At 43.4% G+C, this 26,642-nt stretch overlaps 1 protein-coding gene across 2 annotated transcripts in view; it reads right to left on the reverse strand.

Moving 5' to 3' along the window:
* Positions 1–869: 869 nt before the first annotated feature.
* The window catches only part of LOC148481624 (CTD small phosphatase-like protein), an 83,292-nt gene continuing 57,519 nt past the window's right edge, over positions 870–26,642 (reverse strand). The window contains exons 2-8 of one of the 2 annotated variants that reach the window (XM_088453094.1): positions 19,512–19,669; positions 18,922–18,954; positions 10,668–10,769; positions 9,397–9,453; positions 6,726–6,818; positions 5,355–5,540; positions 870–2,743 (exon numbers count right to left, since the gene is read on the reverse strand). In XM_088453094.1, coding sequence (XP_088309220.1) covers positions 2,618–2,743; positions 5,355–5,540; positions 6,726–6,818; positions 9,397–9,453; positions 10,668–10,769; positions 18,922–18,954; positions 19,512–19,669 — 755 coding nt within the window. In that variant the 3' untranslated portion in view covers positions 870–2,617. The remainder of the gene's footprint in view (positions 2,744–5,354; positions 5,541–6,725; positions 6,819–9,396; positions 9,454–10,667; positions 10,770–18,921; positions 18,955–19,511; positions 19,670–26,642) is intronic. The other variant, XM_088453095.1, reaches the window with a different exon arrangement.

Here is a 26,642-nt window from a genome sequence, read left to right on the forward strand (position 1 = left end):
TCCCCCAGTAATGCTACCACTAGAAATATTATGGATCTTCTCGTTTAATCATTTCTTTACCTCATAGGCCTCACTTTCTGTAGGACTACATAAATAGTTTGAGCTCTGTTGTTTTTGTTATCTGATTTTTTCTCTTTTTTTTCCCTCTTTCAAATTCCCCCCCCCCCCTTCCTTCCTTTTTCTTCTCATTCATATTTTTATATTTAATTGTATTCTAAAATAGCTGTGATAGATGAAAGAATTCACCAAACTTACAATGCATATTGATGCAATACGGAGAGCATCCTCAAGCTGTAAATTAATTTTTGTCATTTATCAATTATTATTGATGTCCTCGAAAGGTTCCCTTAAAGGGATTTTCCATATTCTGTTGACAATGTAACTTTCATCCATATTTTTGTATTTATTTTCTGATATTTGAATGCTTATGTAATGCTAATTTATAGATGCAAATAAAAAAATGTTACTGTAAAAAAAACAAAGAAAACAAAAAAGGAAAAAGTGGTTAACAGTCTTTAAAAAAAGAAACAATAAGATTATATCTGATATAAAGTGAAGAAATCTATGGTCAACCTCTTCAGTGAAAGCTGTATCATTAGCACACAAAGACCAAGATGGTTAATAGGTACAGAAATTCCTGAAGCCGGCATGATGTTGGAGTGTTTGCAGCCAAATCTGAAACGGCAACCGGTTATAAGAGGGAAAACCATCCTTGTAACCAATTGCCATTTTAAAATCAGCGTTAAAATCAGGCCGGTACAGTAATATTAGAACCCATTACATACCAGCCGGTACCGTATTCTTGGAACCCATTACATAACAGCCCACCAAGTCTCCCCAAAGTGTTATAAAAACGAGAAACATTTTTTTTTCTTGTTTAAAATTATGTACGCACCATCAGGTTTTATTACAAACATCATGATACTGATTACACGACTTTTACTGATAAAACGCTGCAAACCGAGAACAGTACTGTGGCGAAAAATAGCTTGAATAACAAAACGATAAACTTCACAAAACTTAACTTGGGAAAATAATCTAGTGGGATAACAAAAAACAACAAAATCAAGTAACTTCCCCCAAAACCATTACGTGATGGAATTTATGCCCTATGAGATTAATCCAGTGATAAGCTAGCCTGGGGCTCTCCATACTGACTCTTCAGGACACAACCACTGGAGAACTACAAGTCGCCTAACTTTGGCTTAATCTTATGTTCATGACTAAATGAGACCCATGTGATTTTTAACAATCCCAAATCCTGCGTTAAACACTGATGAGTCCTGTCTGCCAGTTTGGCAGTGACAACTTCGCGGACGGGGAGATGTGTATTCCTGAGAAAAAAAATACACACAGCGTTGAAGTCGCAGTACAAAAGTCTGCAGTACAGAGAATGATCGTTGGGGCGCGGATAGCGAGATTTTCTGTGTACTGCTCGAGTTTGCAGCAAGCACTCGGAGCATAGGCACAGTGGCTAAGAACAGTTTCGACAGCCGGTGGTCAACATCTTTTGGAGACTGTACAGTAGCAGCAGTTAAATAAAACCTTTACAACACAAAAGCATCCAGCTTATTTCCAAACTGAAAGGAGAAAAAAAAAATAAAAAAATCTCTAGTGATCAATAAATAGATTCCCCTAACGTCCCCAGAGACCACTTCTTGACAGAATGGCATTGAAGGTTCCACTGGTCCTTCCCTCTCCAAATAGGAAATTTAAACTGAAAACTGGGATGGCGTGAATACGAAAAAAAAAAAAATGAAAAAAACAAAAACAAACCACACCAACAATGTATATTAGAATATAGACACCGGAAAAAGGAAATATACACAAAACTGATAAAAAAAATTTACAATTGACATGTCCAAACTGTAGCGTAAATGAAACGAAAAGAGCGGATGGCGTTTAGCGGCCTGGAACTGCGGATATGAAAACCAGAATATGCGGATTAGGTGCCGTTGCAGCATGCACAAATCTGTGTTTAGTAGCAAGTGTAACAATTGTATTTTAGAAAGTTTTGTTTGCTTCTGTTAAACGGTAAAAAGAGAACAGGTATGTAAATTTGTTTTTTTCTGGAGTAGAAAATGTTATTTTTTTTCCTTTTAAAATCAAAGACTTGAAAGGCACTTCATTCTGTAGGGGAAACCGCCTCAGACAGGTCAACTGCTCGAGGCAAAGGGGACGAATGTCTGCATAGTGTGGGGGGGGAGGGGGGATAGAGGGGGAAACAATACACGTTGCCAGCAATATCAAGCGTGTCTTTACATCCTTAGTACATAGGTTTCATTTGGTGTGTTTTATAAAAGACTGAAAAGTTCTTATGAAAATTAGTGAAAAGCTCTCTTTAAAAATACTTATTTTCTTCTTTATATCCTTGTCCATTGTTTGTTAACCCATCAGATGCTGAAGGATCGACCACACATTTTCCGCTTGATCTCTATACGTGGAGATAAGGACTCGGACGCCTGTGGCAAACAGCAGCATTACCGCCTGGAGCACATTAAAAAAAAAAGTCTTCTGCTGAACTTTTTTCCTCCGTTTCGTATCAAATGTGAAAAAGCGAAACGCGTCAGTAATGCTGCAGACCGCAGCTATTCCACCGGAGGGCGCACCATTGGGGCTACCTGTTACAGAGCTTCTGAAGCATATTGTAAACGTTCTCCTCTTTGCTCAGTCCTTCGAAGAAGGGAATCAAGTCGAGCAATTCCGTATCGGACATGTCGTCGAACCAAGATTGCACTGGGACCTGCGAAGAGACATCAAATCAGGAAAAGCAGAACTCTAATCAGGCAGAAAATACAGTCAGGTGCATAAATATTGGGACATTGACAGAATTTCATATTTTGGCCTCTATTCACCACCACAATGGCTTTGAAATGAACCAACAAGATGAGCTTTAACTGCAGACTTTCAGATTTAATTTGAGGGTAATTACATCCAAATCAGGTGAACGGTATAGGAATTACAACGGTTTCTATATGTGCCTCCCACTTTTTAAGGGGCCAAAAGTAATGGGACAAACTAAACAATCCTAAATCTAACTTTCACTTTTTAATACTGTATTGCAAATCCTTTACAGGCAATTACAGCCTGAAGTCTGGAACGCATAGACATCACCAGACGCTGGGTTTCATCCCTGGTGATGCTCTGCCAGGCCTCTACTGCAAATGTCTTCAGTTCCTGCTTGTTCTTGGGGCATTTTCCCTTCAGTTTTGTCTTCATCAAGTGAAAAGCATGCTCAATCGGATTCAGGTCAGGGGATTGACTTGGCCATTGCATAACATTCCACTTTTTAGCCTTAAAAACGCTTTGGTTGCTTTTGCAGTATGCTTCGGGTCATTGTCCATCTGCACTGTGAAGCGCCGTCCAATGAGTTCTGAAGCATTTGACTGAATATGAGCATATAATATTGCCCGAAACACTTCAGAATTCATTCAGCTGCTTTTGTCAGCAGTCACATCATCAATAAATACAAGGGAACCAGTTCCATTGGCAGCCATACATGCCCATTCAATGTCACTACCACCACCATGCTTCACTGATGAGGTGGTATGTTTTGGATCATGAGCAGTTCCTTTCCTTCTCCATACTCTTCTCTTCCCATCACTCTGGTACAAGTTGATCTTTGTCTCATCTGTCCATAAGATGTTGCTCCAGAACTGTAATGGCTTTTTTAGATGTTGTTTGGCAAACTCCAATCTGGTCTTCCTGTTTTTGTGGCTCACCAATGGTTTACATCTTGTGGTGAACCCTCTAAATTCGCTCTTGTGAAGTCTTCTCTTGATTGTTGACTTTGACACATATACACCTACCTCCTGGAGAGTGTTCTTGATTTGGCCAACTGTTGTGAAGGGGTTTTTCTTCACCAGGGAAATAATTATTCTGTCATCCACCACAGTTGTTTTCCGTGGTCTTCCGGGTCTTTTGGTGTTGCTAAGCTCTCCGATGCGTTCTTTCTTTTTAAGAATGTTCCAAACAGTTGATTTGGCCACACCTAATGTTTTTGCCATCTCTCTGATGGGTTTGTTTTGATTTTTCAGCCTAATGATGGCTTGCTTCACTGATAGTTGCTGTCGACTCTCAATAGGAGATCCAAAGAGCTGTCACTGATTCCAAATGCAAATGTCACACCTAGAATCAACTCCAGACCTTTTACCTGCTTAATTGATAATGAAATAACGAGGGAATAGCCCACGCCTGTCCATGAAATAGCTTTTGAGTTTATAGTCTCATTACTTTTGGCCCCTTAAAAAGTGGGAGGCACATAGGTGAACGGTGTAGGAATTACAACGGTTTCTATGATTTGGATGTAATTACCCTCAAATTATAACTTAACCTGCTATCAGTTAAAAATGAAAGTATAAGTCAAATTGCAAGGAAAGCACAATACGTTACAATTATTAAGTTGCGAGATTCTACACAGTGGATGATATATTAAATACATCACTATTATTATTTACTCCCACCCACCCTAATGTAACGGGCGATCAGATCTATATAGAGAAGCGATTTCCTGCTTTCATGTGCATCCAGTACAACCTCGCTGCATAGTACCCAATTGGAAAGCGGGAATAACTCAGAACGGCTTTGTCCTGTGACATTAATATTCGGTGGAGTGTGATGGTCTCTCAGATACTGCAGGCTTTGTCCTTGCAAATCATTTTCTTGAGTTGTGTTTTGTTTGAAAGGTTAATTGAGAAAACCATTGGGGAAAATAGCAGCATGTTATCCACAAACACAGCAGTGATATGAAGAGGGCTGATGAAGAAGCTGATGCCCAAGTTTATCACTGCTGGCTGTGTACAGAACAATTATAACTATAAAGATCAAGCAAACTCCGCATCACCCAAATTCCCATGGATCCCAAGTTGCTTTGTAACTACAGCAGAAACTTGTGTGGTTGAGCTCTATACATCTCTCTAATCCAAACTTTGCCTGTAAAATACACACTGGCAAATCCCACAATACAGTATAGGAGGAACATTTCAGGCCGACACTCCCCCCGCAGGCATGCCCAGGCCGACACACTCTCCGCCCGCAGGCACACCCAGGGGGCCGACACGCCCCATCCCCGCAGGCACGCACAGGCCGACACCCTCCCCCCCTGCAGACACTACCAGCTGACACTCCTCCCACGACCAGCCAACACTCACCCCTCCCCTCCTGCAGGCATGCCCAAGCCGACACATTCCCCCCCCCGCAGGCACGTCCAGGATGACACTCTCTATCTCTGTCGCTCTCCCTCCCCCTACAGACACTATCAGCCGACACACTCCTCCCACGACCAGCCAACACACCCCCACCACAGGCACGCCCGGGGCCAACATTCTGTAGGCAAGCCCAGTCGACACACTCACCGCATTTTCTGGGTGGAAGATATATGATGCCGGTGAGTTGTCCACGATAATGATTTTACTCAGCTCTCTTCCTAGACGACTCAGATCCTTCACATAATTTCCTCTATGGAACACACAAGATTCTCGGAAGAGCCGCGTCTGGAATACACCCCAACGATCCAGCAAGTCGGCCACTGGGTCGGCATACTTAAAACAGAATTTTGATAAGAGGTTTAAAGAAAACACAACTCTGGCTGGAGAAAAAAACACAACTATAACACTGCTGGTCCGACAAAAGCTCAGGATTGCTTTGAGCAGTTAAGTATTCAGAGCTGGTGAGGGAGGAAACTCGTAGGCTTTTTCCAGTGGCTGCAGGATGTAATGTGACAGCAATAAATGCTTAGCCTGATGCATAGAGGCTGGGGTGAGCTTCGTAACTCTGCTGCCCCAATTCATTGCATAGTGAATACAAATCATATAGTACACAGGACACACCGGGACAGCGCGTTGAATTTTGTTTTTTATAAATACCAAGAACGTTGGATATGGAAAATATATTGTATTAAATCTAGGACAGACTGTTTTGTAGAGGGTGTGCTGACGACTAGATGGTGGAAAGTTTGATCCACCCCATACTTTGGACTGGACCAATATACAAAGGAATGCATCCCATCAGTTCATTAGGAACTAGTGACACCACTGAGGCACTTTGCACCTCATGCCTCAGTGAGGTCACCAATGCCTAGTGAATGCAGAGGCCGTCCGTCATGAACATTTGAACAGTTCTCAAAAACGGCTGCTCCCACTAATTTTTCATTAGCCATAGAGCGAGAGACCTATATCCCAGGTGCCTTTGTACAGCCGCATGAGTACAATAAAATAAGACCCTATTGCAACGTCCAACTAATACAAGCAACTAATTAACTACTAATAGAAGTTCTTCAAAAATTCATATGGACATCTGGTTAGCATGCGACCATACACTGACAATACCCAACGCACTTCACCCCTCTTCTCGCCGCAACACTGGCACAGAAACTAGTGACCTACGTGCTTGGCAGGAAGAGGCGGGCAGCGAGGTCCGTGTGAAAACACACTAACGGCCGCTATTCGCCATGGTAACTTGTGGTGTCTACATACAGGCTTCATGAGCTGTGCATGGAGGCTACAATATGAGCAGAGCCCATATGTCGAGTTGCTGTCACCATGGAGCACTTACCCACACACTAGCAGAAAGCACAAAGACACACAGGTAGGACAAAGAAGCAAGGAAGAAAAGGGAGAAACCGTAAGACAATTACTGAAAAACAATTCACACCCTCACAAAACAAGAAAAAGGAAAAAATAAATAAATGGGAAAATATATTACACGTACATCAAACCGGAACTCACCTTCGCTAGGCTGGCTGTGAACAGGACGCATTCGAACAGTTCTCCCATCTTCTGAAGGAACTCGTCTACGTGTGGTCTCTTTAACACGTACACCTAAAAGAGAAGTACAGCAATTCGTAGTTCTAACGTCTCTGCAATAATACATAGAAACAGAAGAAGGAACTGTAACTTGAATGGAATAGCTGCCAATAACAGGATGTAAGTGCTCACAAGTTATAGCTTCCAGATTTACTGAATCGGAGCTGCGCGATACCGACAAGTCGTAAGGTCAGAGATTAAAAACTGGTGGGGTAATGAGCAAACAGCTCCCCCTAGTGCACACTGTGGGTTAAATCTTCTGGCAGAGATAGACCCTATTGCTCACTCCACAAAGACTAACCCAGTCCCTGGGCACTCAGTACAGTCACGAGCCTGGGGAAAACCCCAAATTCACCAGTAGGGGGCAGGACGGGGGATGAGATTTAAAGCTACTATGGAGGAGAATGAAAGGCAACCAATCCTGTTTCTCATTCAGGGTAGTTCCAAATATCCCCAGTCCAGCCTTCTAGCGCTAAATGTGAATTCTGTTCCCATGGAAGGTGATCACCCGGTCATTGGTGTGGCTCCACAGTAGTGACCACCCCGAGGTAGCAAAACCAGGGCAGGTACAGAATTCAAATGTAAGAAAAAGCAATGTTGTTTTGTTCCATACACTTATATGGACAATTAGGTGTATGAACAACAAAACAAACACACTACTACACCGTTCTGAACAGCGAAAATCCCCAAACTTTGGTTTCCTTCTAAAAATCATCAGGCAATGGTAGAAATACATTAAATGGTAAAACGACACTATAAATCGCTAAAACTATTATTGCGAGGGGATTATATACTGTAGGAATAGGTGCTTTACTCATTCTTAAACGGTATAAGTGATACTCAACATCGTTATATCTTATGAAGCAGGAGGTAAGATGAGGGAAAGGGGGTTAAGGTGGTAGAGCATGAAGGCCAAGTTGGGACCATTAGAGATTGATTAGACGTGGGAGAAGGTCAAGGCAGGGTCCATTACAGAGGGTGGGGGGGTGAATACCACAGGAGGAAATAAGTTTAGTGGCAGCAGAGGCAGGGGGATTGGGTGAGAGGTTTCCGGCAGCCATGAGAAGGAGCAGGGCCAGAGAGAGGACACGTGACGATGAGTTTGTGGGCTGGTTTCTGCTCATGTACCCTGGTGAGGGCAGGAAACAGAACAGTGCACATGATATAAACAGTATCATAGAGGATCAACCCTTCACAAGAGACAGAAGCATCATGGAGACGCATAGATTGGGGCACAGTGTTCCTGTTACAGCCTGGAGTGGTGCGCAATACGTGGCTGCTTCCCAATGCAAGTAATCGGGGATAGGCCAGGTAGAGTGGGAACAGCCTATCCTGGATTACTTGAACTGGGCTCTAGCCCATTCCACAGATAGACCACGGGTCCATCTTCACTTCCGCTTTCCAAAGGAACAAAACAAAAAAAACACACACGAACAATTGACATTTGCATGATCTGCATAATCATTAGTTACACGATGCGTAACGGTGGTTTCATACGATAAGCCTGAATATACATGATGGAACTGCTACATTCAAACATTCGCTGTGTTTCCACACAGCAAATCCATCCGTCTCCATTATATTAACACAGAACACATCTTTTCAGTCATTTTCTCAGGGTATCCTTCAATTACATAAGCGGAGGGAACGGACACGTCCACAGGATCACTGCTGCACATGCCACGAGGGGTTAGACTGAAAATGCACCATGTCCCCTCATTCTGCACCTTACATAGACACTTCATTCAATGTGATCAAACTAGATTCCAGCTGGCGGCATCCAAATACCGGCAAATATAGTGATGATCAGAGACACTGCGCACAGCGACCTAGGGAACAATTATGTATATGGTCCCTCATAGGCCTTCAAGTCACATTACAGCATGCCAATGACGGGTCTATAATGGGTGCAGGCTGAGCGATGCACACGGGCCCACACACCGCAAACCCTGCGCCCACATTACAGATTTATTTTTATGGAGGCGGCCATTTTCCCAGTGACTGCGCAGTAGAGATGTCCCTGGGAATAGGGCGTAAGCGCCATTTTCCCGGACACCCATGCATGCACAGTAGATTCTCGCGCCAAGGAAGAGGAGTGGGCCCACACAAAGGTTGTATATGGGCTCCCTCGTCTTTTAAATGCCCCCGCATCGCTCATAGTGAGTACATTTCATAGTCTTTAGATGCTACAGTTTTGCTCATTTGCCGTTCTGTAGTTCCGGTTACCCCGAGCCTGGACAAACCGGCCACATAATGAAAACCAGTTAAACCCAATGTTTTTGGTTGGCGAATTTGAGAATAAACTACTAATAGGAGAAGCCTACAGACCAAATGCGGGTGTACCCGCGGCATGCCCACGCTTTGGAAGGCAGATATCATTCATTCGGAGCTATTCAGCTTTCACAGTAAAAACAAAAGTGACACAAGCCTCCATAACGGCTGTATTTCATCCTGAAGGTTACAGGAAACAATCATTTCTAAATCTTATTAGTGACTGGTGAATAGAAAACACAAAACTATGTAAAAACACAAACTATGTAAAAACTCCTTCCATACATGCTACCCTAAACAAAAGGCGATTTTAATCACGTACCTGGTGTATTGTTCCATCTATTTCAACCGGGACAATAAAGTCAGCATTGTTAATTGGCTAGAAGGACAAAATAAAATATTCAAGTCAAAATATGAAACATTAACATGGTGCAACTTGTAGTGTACAGCCACTGGTCGTTACCATACTATGTATAGGCACAACAGTATACAAAGGACTAACGTACTGAAAGGCTAAGACATCCAGATCTGAGGCATCCCACATATACAAAGATTACAGAGCCCGGGAATACCATGTGCTCCACGCCTCTCCACGTACAGCGATGACTATGGTCTGTTAGTTTGACCATTCCGCATTTTGATGAAGTAGGGACAAGTCCAAGAGCTAAAGTGACTGGTCAATTTCATTTGCAGAAAATGGTGTATATGGATGGAACATGCAGCTTCGGCGCAGCACCTGGACAACTGGAATTTAATGGAATGGATTTGGTTGTTCAGATATCATTCCAGACGGAAACGTTTGGGTAGATTGAGAGAGATTAGCTCAAACTAACCCCAAACCCATTCTTTCAAAGACGGATGGTGCATTTGGTAAGGATCAGTGGACCTAAGGCAATCATTCGTCAAAAGTGGCTACACAGGGGCAGAGCAGGAGAAGAGGGCGGTGCCAGGACAACCTGTAGCCAATCAGAGCAATAGAATGTGAACAGAAAACTTTTTTTTTTAGCCAAAGTCTGATATTTCAATTTGTTGGTAAGCTTACAGTGGGAGGGGCTCGGTAAGCACGCAGACGATAGGAGTGTCTAAGCAGTAATAGAGGCTCTGATAAGGAGTGATTGACATAGCAACCAATCAGCTTTGAGGTAGCAATTATCAAGGACATTCTATAAAATGATAGGTAGAATCTGATTGGTTGCTATAGGTAACTTCTCCACTTTTCACTGTTTGATACAACTCCCCCCCCCCCCCAATTGCCTGGAGGATCTAACTAAAGTTGTTTGGCAAATACTAACAAAGTCTAAAAAGGTCTTTATGCGAAACACAAACAGGTTCATCGGTGAATGTAGTAGTTGCATGAACTACGCACCTTCAGGCTACCAGTACACTGCTTCTCCATAATGAGCAATGGTGTCAACCCATGGGGAGAAAAGATAATTATATCTGGGCTTATTTCAATGAAGGAGCTAATAAACTGCATATAACAACCACTCTAGTATAAAACAATTAAAAAGAGGAAACAAAAAAAAGACAAAAAGGCTTCACACTGTGCGGCGCAGGGATAGCGACGCGATACACGGGAGGCAGAAATGGTACCTTAAATGAACTGTGCACTAAGGTCTCATCCAGGTCAATGACCACGCATTTCTTCTCATAGTCGGACACTTTCAGCTCTGGAAGGAGGTATTTTGTAGGTGGCTATTAGGAAATAAAAGGACAATAAAGATCACTAATAGTAGAAAAAGACGATTCGTCACCGAAAAAAACAGAGCAAAGGAGTTTTCTCCCCAATAGTCAGGAGGCAGCATCACACTGGTCATCATCAATGAATATCATAATCACAGTTATATTGTTCAACTCAGAGATGGACTATGACATTAATAAACATAGGAGTGGCCTTATTTGCCCTTTAACTCTTCCCATATGAACCAAACCTATAACAATATACCTAAATTTACTACGTCCTTTAGTGCCTCATGCCTCTGTAATACCACAAGTGCCCTGTGAATAGGCTACTTATTCGGGCAGCCCACAATTGGCCGCAGGCACCATGAATTCTACGTACATCTTTTGACTATCGGTAACCATCAACGTTACACGGTTGGTCAGACCAGGGATAAAAAGAAACGACAGTCGATCACAAATGTTGCGTATGAGGACTGGGGAGATGTATAAAAGCCATGTTACTATGGTATGGTTGGGTTACTGTTAAACGAGCTGGAATTAATCACCTAGCAAATCAATGAAACCAAAGCTATGCTGTTAAGGCCCGAGTAGCAGGTTCACATCTGGCATCATGATGGCCTGCGTATGAGCTGGTCTTCCACCATGTGTTATTCCAATGGGACCATTACCTTCTGCAATACTGCAAAACGCTTGTCCCCCTGCAGTGATGGTACACAATGCCAGTCTGCAGCATCTACAGGCAGCAGGATGTTATGTGCCAGGAGGAAGAGACTGATGAGTAGTGCTAAGTCACATGGGTGCTGTACGATCAGAACTAGCTCGTACATGGAGACGCTCATTGTAATGGTTTTTACAGTGAACTGCTTTTACCGAGCGCTTAAAGCGCTGCGCGTGACAGCCATAACTTTTCCTTAAACACTGCAGATCACATGTAAAACCCTGTTCTACGGCTTAAGTTGCTTGTGTAACACTGTTTAAAATGGGTTGGGTACGAGATGCTGGCGGTCGGGATGCTGCCCATCAGAATACAGCATCGGCAGCCCGACAGTCGTCAGTCAGATCTCAGACACCCTTAGTAAGCCAACACTAACCTTCCTCTCCCTCCCCTGGGGCGTAACCCTCCCCTCCCCTTCCCTGGTGCCTAAACCTAACCCTCCCCCTAACCCCCGATACTTACCCTCGGAATGCCAGGGGTCAGGATTCTGGCACCCGGATCCCGACGCTGACGGGATTCCGGCGCCGGTATTTCGACAGTCGGCAACCCACACACCGGGATGCTGACTACATCCAGTTTAGAATGCCATCTTCAGATGGGTAATAGGGGCAGTGAAATCACGGAATGCACTGGTTTGCATTGGTAGACACAAGAATGGATGTTGGAGTCTTTATAGCACAAAATAAAAGGAAAAAATAAAAATACCACGTAATTGCGCACGTTAGCACAGGGAGCGGTCTGACCGCTAGCTTGTTTATGAAGGATTTTAAACAGAACACTTTTTGGTACTTTGTCAGGATCCCAACTTCTGGTTATAAGTATAAAGTCTTGATGGTTGTCTTAAACAAAAGTTGATTTTAAAGGGGTAAATTTACAAAGATGGGAGTTCTATTTAAGAAGTGATGTTGCCCATAGCAACCAATCAGATTCTACTTCTCATTTATCTAGCACCTTCTAGAATCTGGAATCTGATTGGTTGGGCAACATCACTTCTTAATAGAACTCCCATCTTAGTAAATTTACCCCTAAGTTAGAAACATATCTGCCAGAGTTAGGAGCTAGTTGCAAAACCTAAGAGCCAGCAATGATGTTATCCCATAAATCGAAAAAGAGAAACAAAAAACAAAAAATACCAAAAGAAAACCAGCAAGGAAGAAAGAGAGGGGGAAAAACGCACTTGTGGCGCACACAGTATAACGTAGTGTTCAAGTAGTGTTGGCGTCTGTTGCAGGACGCTATGTCCTGCTCGATTTATTAATGATAAAATATGCCCTGACTGGATTGTAGCGCCCCGCTGGGTTGACTCCACACCTGCCTTTGCCTAGCCACCCAGTTATTTTCCCCAAATGCCGACTACCTGTCACTCACTCTGCGAATTGATCCTCTGCGTGGGCTTCAATCGCTGTCCGTGCGGCTTACACCCATGCGCAATGGCAAGCAATCGCTTGGTCTGGACTCGGACCCTTTATAACACTGGGTCTCCGCTTGCCTTGGTGTATGTCCTAGTCATCATGATGATCAGATTTGGCATACTGCCGTTAAAATACTGTTTTATTGGTGTTAATTTTAATGCTAGTGAAAGCGAGTAAAAGGGTATTGGGAGGGAACGAGGCCAGTTCTGTGGAGGCCTCTGGAGTTCTTTGGCACAGCAGACCTGTTAGGGTACAGGCTAGCAAGCACAGTCAGGACTAATTGGGTTGAGTAACCTACTAGATGCAGATTAAACACCCTACGAAAGATGGTTTATACTTTACACCTATATAATGTCTGCAGTTAGTGTGAATTAAAAAGACCATTTGCAGCTGCAGTTATCTAAGCATCTGACTTCATAAAAGAGGAAGCAAATGGGGTGCAGGAAATCCAAAGCATGACGTCATCCGTGGAAGTAACACAAATCAGTGTTACTTTAATAGTTAAATGACTACATATCCACCAAATTACGGACCTGTTGAGTCAACCCCCCCCCCCCACCCCCCCGTCCCCCCCCCCCCCACCCCTTTTGGACATCATCCCAATGGGCCCTCATACAGGTTAACAAGTGGGGAACAGTCATCCAAGTTACAGTGATATCTCTGGCTCCACCCCTTTATGTAAATCCACACACTGCTGCCTGCACAGTAATCCCAGTGCTGGGGGGCAAGGATGAAAATAGGGGCAGACAGTGCTAGGGGTAAGGTTAGAATTCAGCTGGGGTAGCATTGGAGCAAGGAGAGGGTTAGGGGCAGGCAGTGCTGGGGGGGTAGGTAGATAGCGGCTAGGGCAGTACTGGGGGGCAAGTATGGAGTTAGGGGCAGGGAGTGCTGGGGGTAGGAAGGGGGTAAGGGTAGATAGTAGCTGGGGCAAGCAGGTGCTTAGGGACATGCAGTACTGGGGGTAAGGAGGAGGAAAGAGTAGATAGTTGCTGGGGCAAAAAGGGGCTTAAGCACAGACAGTACTATTGGCAGTGCTATATTAATACTGCTGACTGAGCCTCCCAGTATATACCAAGCCCAGTTAACTTCATTGAGGCCTGCAGGCACAGGGAACACACATTACTGCAGGGGAGACATTCCTACATATCCCTACCATACGGGGTCACAGCCTACATACGCATAACTGTCTCCCCGGGCACAGATGCCGGCCAGGAGAGTATAGGCAGGCATCACACTGGCTTGCTGCCCGTACACAGAGCCGCATTGCTCACCTTTGCAGTAGAGGAGGGTGGCTGTGCCCGGGGTCAGTGCGCTCTGAAGACGATGCAGAGGCACCGCTGGAGACTGACCTGGGCTGGAAGAAGAGCACTCAGCAGATCGATGTGTGGTGCTGCTGCTCCTGGGCAGTTGGCGGCAGAGAGAGAGCGGAAGGAAGATCCTGCAGGCTGCGATTGGCTGAAGAGTCAAATGCAGTGACTGGAGGCACTGCTGCTGCTCCTGGGCTGTGGGCAGAGCCTGTTGGTCACAAGCCGGGGTGGTCGGCCGGCCGGTGTCTGGTGATTGATTGAGGACTGGAGGGGCAGTGACTAGAGCAAGGAGACGCCGCTGCCTATTGGATGAGAAGACGCCGGGGGCGGTGATTGGCGGCTGCAGTGCTGCACACAAGCTGTGCATACCACAGGACCCAGGCAGTTTTTAAAATCGGGTCCCAGACAGCCTGTAGCGCGTAAAAACGCCCTATAGCGCGTATTTTGGGAACCCTGACGTCACCTAAAACGGTCATGGGCAGATCAGTAGATATAATCCCATAGTGATGCATTATTATTATTGATGGGCAAATCAGTAGATATAATCCCATAGTGATGCATTATTATTGATGGGCAGATCAGTAGATATAATCCCATAGTGATGCATTATTATTGATGGGCAGAGCAGAATATGTAATACTATAGTGATGCATTATTATTGATGCGCACATCAGGAGAACTAATATCTCTGCTGCAGGATTCGGCCAGAGCTGAGCGAGTTAACAGGCAAAGACGGATACAGTGAGGTTTGGTCCAGGCGGATTGCTCCCAGCTGGGAAGCCTCTGTGAACATGCAGCACTCAGCTGCTCATAGCGGTAATTACCAGAGGATGGTCTCGTACGCTCACACAGGATTGGCTCTGACTTCTGTTATAGGGCAGCCCGCCCATTCCTGCCTTGCTGGAAATAGTTTCTTGTGGAAGACGTGATATATGGTACCTTTTCCTGTATCTGCTGTTTGGTATTCCTGTCCTGGTTCTGCCTTGTGTTACCTGTACCTGTTTCAAGTATATCTGGAAGATTCATTGTGGTGCAAATTCACTCTGCAAGCCATTTGTGTTATGTACTGTTGTTATTCCATCCTGCAATATATGTACACGTTGAGTCTCCGTTATCCAAAATGCTTGGGGCCAGGGGTATTTTGGATAATGGAATATTCTGTATTTTGGAATAATTGGATATCATAATGAAATATCTTGGGAATGGGACCCAAATATACACACAGAATGCATTTATGTGTTCTATACACCTTATACACACAGCCTGTAGGTAATTTTATACAATATTTTCAATAATTTGTGCCTTAGACAAAGTTTGTGTACATTGAACCATCAAAAATCAAAGGTTTCATTTTCTCAGTCAAGCCAAAAAAAATCCGTATTTCGGAATATTTGGATATGGGAGACAACCTGTAATATCTCTTGCTGCCTTTATACTCTACAAAACACATGCTGGTTATATGTTGCTATTCCATTCTGCATTATATGTTATGCTGAAATTCCATACTGCCAGCTGCATGTGCATCTGAGTTTATTGCTATACATCTTGCAATATATTGGTTGTTTGTGATTGCTATATTTTATGCAGTTGTGTTTATATGCAATCGTATTCTGTTATTGTCCGCAGTGCACGCTGCTCTGTGGTAATTACCCTGCGATATTACTTAGTATTACTGATATTCATGCTACCTGTTTAATAGTGTGCATTCCATCTTACTGGTGCCCACGGCTGCAGGCTGCTCTGTGGTTAATATTTCCTTTGTAGTACTGCTCCAGTTTTACCTTGCAAACTCCCGCTGTTTGTATAAACCCCCTACTGTTCGAAGGTTAGGACTTGGCGGCATCTTAAGTGCCGGTGAGTGCATTGTACTCTCTATGGGAACAACGGGAGTTTGTTATAGGCACAAGCACTCCCTAGAGTGATTCAAGGGGATTTATACAAATACAGGGGAGATTCATTACAATCCCATAGTGATGCATTATTATTGATGCACAGACCAGAAGATAAAATCCAATAGTGATGCATTATTTAGTGTTCCCTCTAGCTCCGGCGGGAGGCAGGGCGCCGGAGCTAGAGAGGGCATGGTCATCGAAAAGGGGGCGTGTCTATAAGACGCGTCCCCTTTCGTCACTCTTGGGGGCGTGCCCGGCAATTACGGACACGCCGGGCAGCCCCCAAGCCCTGCAGACAGTGAGAATAGATGCCGGGCGCATGCGCCCGGTGTCTATTCTCCGGCGGTGACCGGGTCACCGCACATTTCTTCACCCGCGGGACACTGCGACCCGCGGGTGAAGACGGTTCCCGCAGGCTGTTAGGGCAGGGCGCTTTTTGCCCTCCTTCTGGAGGGCAGGGCGCTTTTTGCCTTCCAGAAAGAGGGCAGGGCGCCGCGCCCCACTAAAACAGCCTAGCGGGAACGCTAATTATTATTGATGCACAGATCAGAAGATATAATCTCATAGTGAGGCATTATTATTGATGCACAGATCAGAAAATATAATCCCACAGTGATGCACTATTATTGATCAGAAATTGTAATCCCATAGTGATGCATTATTATTATTGATGCTCAAATCAGAAAATATAATCCCATAGTGATGCATTATTATTGATCAGAAGATGTAATCCCACAGTGATGCATTATTATCGATGCGCAGATCAGAAGATATAATCCCACAGTGATGCATTATTGATGCACAGATCAGAGGATGTAATTCCATGGTGATGCATTATTATTATTGATGCGCAAATCAGAATAAATAATCCCACGGTGATGCATTATTATTGATGCACAGATCAGAAAATGTAATCCCATAGTGATGCATTATTATTGATGCACAGATCAGAAGATATAATCCCACGGTGATGCATTATTATTGATGCACAGATCAGAAGATATAATCCCATGGTGATGCATTATTATTGATGCACAGATCAGAAGATATAATCCCATAGTGACGCATTATTATTGATGCGCAGAGAAGATATAATCCCATAGTGATGCATTATTATTGATGCACAGATCAGAAAATGTAATCCCATAGTGATGCATTATTATTGATGCACAGATCAGAAGATATAATCCCACGGTGATGCATTATTATTGATGCACAGATCAGAAGATATAATCCCATGGTGATGCATTATTATTGATGCACAGATCAGAAGATATAATCCCATAGTGACGCATTATTATTGATGCGCAGAGAAGATATAATCCCATAGTGATGCATTATTATTGATGCGCAGAGAAGATATAATCCCATAGTGATGCATTATTATTGATCAGAAGATATAATCCCATAGTGATGCATTATTATTGATGCACAGATCAGAAGATGTAATCCCAAAGTGATGCATTATTATTGATGCACAGATCAGAAGATATAATCCCACAGTGATGCATTATTATTGATGCACAGATCAGAAGATATAATCCCACAGTGATGCATTATTATTGATGCACAGATCAGAAGATATAATCCCATAGTGATGATTATTGATGCACAGATCAGAAGATATAATCCCATAGTGATGATTATTGATGCACAGATCAGAAGATATAATCCCATAGTGATGATTATTGATGCACAGATCAGAAGATATAATCCCATAGTGATGATTGATGCACAGATCAGAAGATGTAATCCAACTTTATAATCCCAGTGATACATTATATTGTTGCCAGCCACTACTGTACAAGTAACTAAAATTCCAACAATGATTATTACAGAGAGCATGTGAATGTGAATGGACGGATTATCTGCATTGTGTCCTCATGGTACAAATATAAGTGTGTAAAAACAGGCATTATTACTTTTCTGTAATCCTGCAGTTTAATTACACCAGGGGTTCCCAAATCCTATCCTCAAGGCACTCTGACAATCCAGGTTTTAAGGATATCCATTCTTGTGCATAGAAGGTATAATAAAACTAATTGAGGTACTAATTAAGTTACCTGTGCTTAAGTATGGATATCCTGAAAACCTGGACTGTTAGGATGCCTTAAGAACAGAGATTGGGAACCGCTGAGTTACACCAATGAAGCGGCCTAGACGTAAAGAATCACATTTTTGTTGAATGGATGGGACAGCCATGAAGTATCAAGTTTATCTGAGAACTGTAACATATATATTTTATCTATGCTTTAACTATAGCTCCAGTAAATGTTGATTTATTTATTTTATAGCAGAATATTCATTTTACCTACGGGTGATCGCCTACCCACATTGCTTCATCGTGACGCAGGGTCGGGTGTTTGGATTATCACTCATTATTATTTCAGTTGGATGTTACTACATACTTTGTATGTGGAAAAGACTGACAAGATGCTGGGGAACGTCCTAGCATTTTCTTAGATTAGATTACACAGGAGCCTGATTAGTTTCATATAAGAGAAAGCATTTATACACTGTTCATTCTTCCTATGTTTTTCCAGGTTGATCCGTCGCTCCTCAATTCCCATTCACTGTAATTCATTTCTCTTACCGAAACCATTCTCTCAGCACCTGCACTTCTGGTAATATTAAAGTATCTACTGTCCAAATGCTAACACAAGATAGGCTAAATGACATGACAAGTAATCACTTCTATACCCAAATATACACTGGCTGCATTCCATGGGAGGACATTGATGGTAGACGGTATAAAAGTGAACTGCTTGGGAACGGCAAAACAAATGAGAATGCAAACAACAAACCAAAAAAGAAATAAGGGTAAAATAAAATACATACACTGGGAATGGTAATGACTTGCGTCTGATCACCCTATGAGAAAAAAAGCAAAGAAATAAAAGTTACTAAGTGAGAGATCTACAGAAATGGGGAAAAACTAGACATAAAAGGAAGGTGGAGACACATTGGGGGGGTTTATGTATATACCACCAGTCGATCACTTTGCTAATAGCAACCAACTCGCTGTCCACTTTCATTTTCTAAATTGTACTAGAACATTACAATATAATTGGTTGCTATGGACAATAGCATATCTATACCAAAATAAATAAATCAGGAGTATACAGGTATATCCATTCATAAGCTGTCTCCCAAAGCACCAATACAACAGCAAATTATAAATGGCGGCATTATATAGATTTAAAAACCGAAATGACGCCATCCACTTGGTGAAGACGAAGCGCATTTGTGCGCCCTAACTCACAATGGCCACAAACCGCCATCTCCATCGACGAAGCGGAGACCGCCACCTACACGCCAAGCCCATACATGGAGGCTCGCCTACCGCGTGTTCCTGGCAGGAGACATACAGGACAGAAAATAACTCTGCTGAGTATCCTCCATTCAAGATGTAATCCTGAGGACATTACCTTTTGTACGCCGCCATTCTCTTCCACCAGCGGAGGCAGGGTGTTGGTGTTGTTATTGGATGATGGAGGCTCCGCATTGTATCTCCGAAAACAGCAGAACAACGAGCTAAAGATGCTTCTGTTCCGCTGCTTTTTCAGGCTGATGTTGCATTGGGAAACTGGAAAAAAAAAAAAAAAAAGAAAGACAAGAATAAAAGCAATGTTAAGGACGCAACACGAAGACCAATACAGGACAGAGAAAGTTCCAATTTACGACAGGATTACAAGCTTTTTGTCATTTATCTATTTTTTGCCAGGACTGCAGAGGAATGGCAGGGTGACACTGAACGATGCATTTACATTTCTGTGGTCAGGGTCCCTTTAAGAGGCTGATCAGGCCTTTCTACCCTCCAACTACAAAGCAAGAGAACCTCTCTGACCTAGGCAGCAAAGGACATTCTCATCTCAGAAGTGTAATCACAAACAACAATCTCTAGGTGGTGCTGGTCCACAACATGTGTTTGGGGTCCTGAGGACAGAGTTTGAGAACCTGGGGGCTAGGGTAAGGATCAGGCATTTGGGGAAGGGTTAGGGTTAGGCTTCTGGAGGGGACGGTTAAGGTTAGGCACTAGATGAGGGAGGGTAAGGCTACGGTTAGGTTTTAAGCTCTAGGTGGAGGGTATGGGAAGGGTTAGGATTAATAAAAAAAAAAACAAAAACAAAAAAAAACACATGTTGACCATATGTGTGTTGACCATGCAAACCTGTCAAACTTGTCAGTTGACTTTTTTTTTGTCTGTCGACTTAATGCATTTCAACCAACTGGTGTCGAACTACTGACAGTCGAGCCTTTATACCACACCCATATCACATGGGGTATAGTTACTAAGTGGTGACTTGTTAAAGCGACCACTTCCCATCATTTCTAAGCCACAAATTTAAAAGGGCAATTGCTTTTTATATCAAATCATGCAGTGTTCTGCTATTAAAAAGTATTGTCATTTTAAATAATCCCCTTGGAGTCACCTATAGAGTAGTGACTGTTTTGCCTTGGTGGCTTATTCCGGTCATTGACCAAACCAGGTTTTAGGTGTGAGTAAGCCACTACTTATTAAAGAGACACGGTTCTGAAATTCGGTTTATGCTACGAAGGAGATCCTGCAGCCAATGATACAAGAATCAGATCAAGTTCCCCCATTAGAGATCCACTAAGAGTCTTGCACAGCAGTTAGGTCTCTGAGCTTTCCCCTGACCGGCTGACTATCCTGGCACAGACACCACGGCTTATTATGCAGGTACAGTGACAGACAAGCCAATGAGTGTAGGGGTACAGGTCTAGAATATCACTGCAGAACACACACTAAGGATATTTATAAAAAATACCATGAAGTATAATGAAGGGAAAAAAAAGTAAAGTTATATAACTGTATATAAATCAACTTTGGCACATCATAAATAAGTTTATTACTGTGTAAGGTATATTGGTACTTGTATATTAAATAATGTATGGAAACGCAGACACTTCAACCAAAGCTTTGGAACGGTTCCAGTCTTCATTTATCCTTATAATGCTGTTACTGCCCGTGCCCTGACCCGTAGCCGGGTACCTGGTAACAAATATGTGCAGGAGCTGGACCATGAAATGACTGCGTAAAGCTGGTAACAGCAACAGTCGCTATTTCAGAATGATTAACTCTTCTGAGAGATCTCAGGAAGACTATTCAGTAGCTACACATAAGAACATATGAGGAGCTAGAAGAAGGGAAAAAAAAAAAAAGAGAGAATATTATATATATATATATATATATATATATATATATATATATATATATATATATGGTGATCGGAAGGAGGCACTCTGCAGACTTTCATCAGAATAAAACTAAGTCCTTTATTCCATTCCTACGGCGTTTCGGGGTTACCCCCCGTCTTCAGGGACAAGCAATACAGACTGACACACAACAAAGACAAATATATACACAACACATATGCAATTAAAACATGGTTATCATACTCACCGGGTACGCGACGGACACATGAGCCGGAGCAGGAAGCGGGTCCTCAGGCGGCAGCGTGACACAGGTGAGTATGATAACCATGTTTTAATTGCATATGTGTTGTGTATATATTTGTCTTTGTTGTCTGTCAGTCTGTATTGCTTGTCCCTGAAGATGGGGGGTAACCCTGAAACGCCGTAGGAATGGAATAAAGGACTTAGTTTTATTCTGATGAAAGTCTGCAGAGTGCCTCCTTCCGATCACCATTTATACAAGGGTTTAATTTCCCTGGATGTGCACCGCAGCAGGTCAATAACAATTAACCCTTGGAGTGCCGGGCTTATTGGAATATATATATATATATATATATATATATATATATACACATATATATACATACATATACATACATACATACATACACACACACACACACACATACTCCTGCACATAATGAGCCTAATGGGGGGCATCTACTAGACGACTTTAGCAGGCGATTGAACGATAACGTTCAATCGTTTAAAAATAGTTTGCAAATCATGCAGTAATTGTTTCTAACGATGAACGATGCGCGCTCCCGCTGCTCGTTTGATAGTCTCCTCCATCGACTGAACATACAGGTCAATTTCACTTGATCGCTTTCATATCGCTTGGAGATCGCTTACACATCGTTCATGCTGAACGATCAAACGATGAACCACTCCCTGACACTCCCAAGCCCACTACAGCTGAAAGCTGTCATTCACAGATTGAAACAACATCGTTTATCGTTAGATCGTTTGCAAATCGTTCAGAGTGGAAGAACAAATTTCAAGGGAAAATCGTTTAGAGGTTGGACAGGGATAAAATCGTCTAGTGGATGCCCCCCTTTAGATGTAGCTTGGGCAACCAATAGAGGATCAGACTGTAAACGTACTGCAGTAAAATATAGAACGGCTCTTGGGCTTCAAATACTGAATAGTTTAAATAAATCTAAAAAGTCAAATTTCGAACAGAAAATCCTGCATCAGACATCATTGATGATTATCAAATACAAGAGTTATTCAGAAGAAAAACAATAAAATCGAACCTTCATCTCATCAGGGACCTTGAATTAATTCACTGATAAGAACGAGCCTCAATATACAGTACATGATCTAATACTACTACTTGATTAATAACAGGCCTGATATTCTGAGGACACACAGTCTAATAAAGAGGTAAGCAATCAGAAAATGATCTTCTAACCATTCACATTGGTCCGGGGAGCCGGCTGCGGGGACAAATAAATGTGGAAGCGTGCATGGGAGAACCTACATGGGGGAGCAGACAAGAGATATAGGAAGCGAATGTGGGGGAACAAGTAAAATGTGGAAGCATAAAATATGGTGTAGAAGAGAACCAGAAACAGGTGGTGCACAAGGAGGACTCTTCCGCATGACTAAAGGCTACGTCACTCATGTAACACACACATTTCTCCTTGCATGACGTGAGCTACGTTTGGGGCAGAGATGTGTCTTCAACAGTTACATTTTAGATCTGCACCAGCCAAGGATAAGGAGGGGGTTAAGACTTACAGCCCCAGCTGAACACTATTAAAATAGGGAAATGCAGTCATTAATTGTATGGAAAGCGGCTACATCACTGTTACTGGCTGGGTAAGATACAAACTAACGCACAGATGCAGACATTACGTGCACTGGACTCACTGTACAGGTTGGGTATGAATAGCCAGCGGATCACATCCCGATGCAGGAAGCCCAAAGGTTCAGAATCCCAACGGGGTGGTAAGTACCCTAACCCTCCCCCCCCCCCTCCCTCGGTGGTGCCTAACCCCCCCCTTTCCGCACCCTAAACCTAACTTCCCCCTGGCTGTGCCTAACCCTAACCCCCACACACACAGCCTAACCCTAATCTCCCCCTGGGGGTCCCTAAACCTAACCCCTCCCATTACCCGGGCTAAGTGTAATACTTACCCATATACTTACCTTGGGGATGGCGGGAGTCGGTACCCTGATGTCTTCGGTATACCGGAGTCGGCATTATGCCGGGCGTCGGGATTCCTGGGATCCTGTCCGTCGGCGTGTTAAACGTATCCCCACTGTACATGTATCTCACATTCTGCAATATCGCTATGGAAGATAGTATCTGGGATAAAACTAATGAGGCTTCTACGGCGTACAACAGATCAATTGTGCGTAGGGGTTTATGTATCAAGCAGTGAAAAGCATGGAGAAGTGGAGCCCCTGGCGAAGTTGCCCATAGCAACCAATCAGCTTTGAGGAAGCATTTATCAAATACATCCTATAAAATGATAGGCAGATGCTGATTGGTTGCTGTGGGCAACTTCTGCAGTCTTCATTGCTTGATAAATCTACCCCTAGGCAGCACTGCCTGCCCCCGCACCAGGACATAATATAACCAGGTAAAGCAGGGGAGCCTAGCAATCTCCCTGTTCCTCTCATTCAGGGTCCTGAAGCAGAACTGCATTTCAACTTTCTGCCTGTGATGTCTCTGCGTTAGGAGTGGGCAGGGCTCACGTTCCCGAATGGAGAGAGCGACAATGTGTATATTAATACGGGTTTACTGTGCATGAAATATCAATTAATCATATTTACTACATCTGTAGAATGATCCCTTTGAAGCTTTAGATACAGTAGCTTGAATACACTGGATTTATTTTATATACTCAAACTTTTGAAATATTTATAAACGTTACCTGCGACTTACTGTCAATAAATCCACTTTATTCACATTACTGTGTAAATATTTGCGGGCTGGTGGCGAGTGGTAACAATTTTTTTTTTTTTAAATATTCTTGCACCGGAGGCCCCCGGATCAGGAGATCCACCGCTGGGTGAGCATTTACCAAAATGATCTTAATCCAAAAGGCAGAATCTCACATTCCTAGCAAAGTACAGAACATTAAAAGGCACAGAGGCTGCGTAAGCCAGGTACACACTGAAGCGGCGGTCCGATGTCCAGGGCGATTTGTATTCAACCTGGACATTGCATGATTTCCAGACACACAACGATGTAATGAACACCGAAACGATTACTCCTTCCGTGCTTCGTTAATATGTATGGTGCCGCAGGTTATATCGCATGCGACTGCAGGAGGGCACAAATTGGGCATACACACTGCACTATAGTTACAATTTTTCCAAATCGGGGCGATATCACACCAGTGAGTATCTGGCTTTAGTCTTCCTCCAATAATGTTCTCACAGCGACCTTACAATGACGTGCACATTACAGGCTGTATCCGGCACGCTAAAAGGTTATAGGATCCTTCCCTGAAACATGTTCCGCATGATGGGAAGACAAGAATGACTATGCAACAGGGGTATTCAACATGCTGATCTACAGCTGTTGTGGAACTATCCATCCCAGCATGCCCTAACAACAAAACTGTGGCAGGTCATGCTGGAATGTGTAGTTCCACAACAGCTGTTGGGCTGCATGTTGAATACCTACTGTATATCACAGATGAGCATCCACTGAGGCTCCGCGCCATACTACTAACGCAGGTTTTTGTTTTCATTTTAGCGAATGCTGGTGTGAACTCCACACAACAGATCCCTACATCCTTATGACGGATCAAATATTATTTAACAATTATGAACAGGATAGGAAACATACTAGAAAAATACAGGTGCCTGGAAATTCTGCACCAATACGGCGCAATAGGTCATCGCAATCTAGGGCTACGTGAAACAACAACGGTAAATGTACGGAACACTGGCATTTTACAATATTAAAAAGTATTTTTGGCAGGCAAAGCAAATAACAACTTGCACACGCTGGGACTTGTAGTTCTGCCATGGCTGAAAAGCAGCAAGTTGCCTGGCCCTGGTCTACATAATGAGATAAGAAACCTTTAAAAATACTTCCTGAATTAATTTCAGGCACTGATGACTCAGATGACACTAATGTTACTCTGCCACTAGGTGGCACCGCTTCCCTAAAGACCAACTCCTGTGCTGTGAAATTAAGAGGGTGTTGGCACAGTACATACATAAATATATATGAAACCTTAATTACTCATAATTACCATGTTCCACCAAAGGTCTTTGGCACTGATGCTTTGCTTTATTTTTATTTCCAGCTGGATTCAAACAAACAAAGCACTAATGCGGAAGCAGGAAGGAAGGCAAGTGATTAGGTGATGCCTGGTGGGGAGCCTTTGGAGAGGTTCTGTGTGCCTGCAGTGTGAGGTTATCTATAGATCACCACACAGCAGCAGTAAGAGCTGTGGAATTCCAGCAGTGGGGGGAGAATGTGGGGAATCACATTATACAGGCTGCTGCCAGGTGATGAAATACAGCTAGGAGACCTGTGCCTGAGACCGTGTGTGATGGATTATTGTGCATTCTATTCTCTGTATATTGTTACCACTAATTGCATCTTTAGAGATTGCCGGTTACCGACTGTCCACTTCACTCATCTCACCAGCCTCCGATTATCAGAGCCTCACCTGGCTGTGTATCCTCATAGTATACACACACAGGAGCAGGGAGAAACCTAAAGACCCCCCCCCATACACTGTGCGATATAGCAGCCCATCCGACAGATTGGTACGATATCGCTGCTATATCGTGTGTGGGTACGATATCGGCCAGTGCACGCTCCCGTGTGATCGTACATCGCACCTCCAGATCTTACTGCATGTTCACTTGATCTGGGAATGCGATGTATGATCACATGCAGCGCTATGCGGATGGGGGTGCCAGCATATCGGGGGGGTCAGCCACCCGATCGCCCCGTGTGTGGGGACCGCCCGATATGTCGGCCGTCGGATCTCAAGTTGCATATCGCAGTGTATGGGGGCCTTAAGTGTTTTAGTAAAGGGAAAAGACTCTTCATTGTACCATCTGATCGCTGCAAGGTGACCAAGCAGTCCAAAGTTACATGGGTTTAGGATGCCAGGTAGACAATGTGCACAAGTTACTGCTGGCACCTAATCTGTGTCTTTTCTATCGCTGACAGTGGGTACACAGTGCACACAATCCCTGGCTTCCTTAGAACATACTGACTCCTGAATACTACGTTATTAGTGCAATCCTGTGGGTAGATGGCAGCAATGACAATATTTGCTACCTTGGTGTGAAATCCCACCCAGCTCTCCAATATCCCTTTTACACCAAAATCCACAGGGTCCGACCCAGGGACTTGG

The sequence above is a fragment of the Taudactylus pleione genome, unplaced genomic scaffold, assembly GCF_031769625.1.
Source record: "Taudactylus pleione unplaced genomic scaffold, aTauple2 ptg000571l, whole genome shotgun sequence".
Lineage (NCBI taxonomy): Eukaryota > Metazoa > Chordata > Amphibia > Anura > Myobatrachidae > Taudactylus > Taudactylus pleione.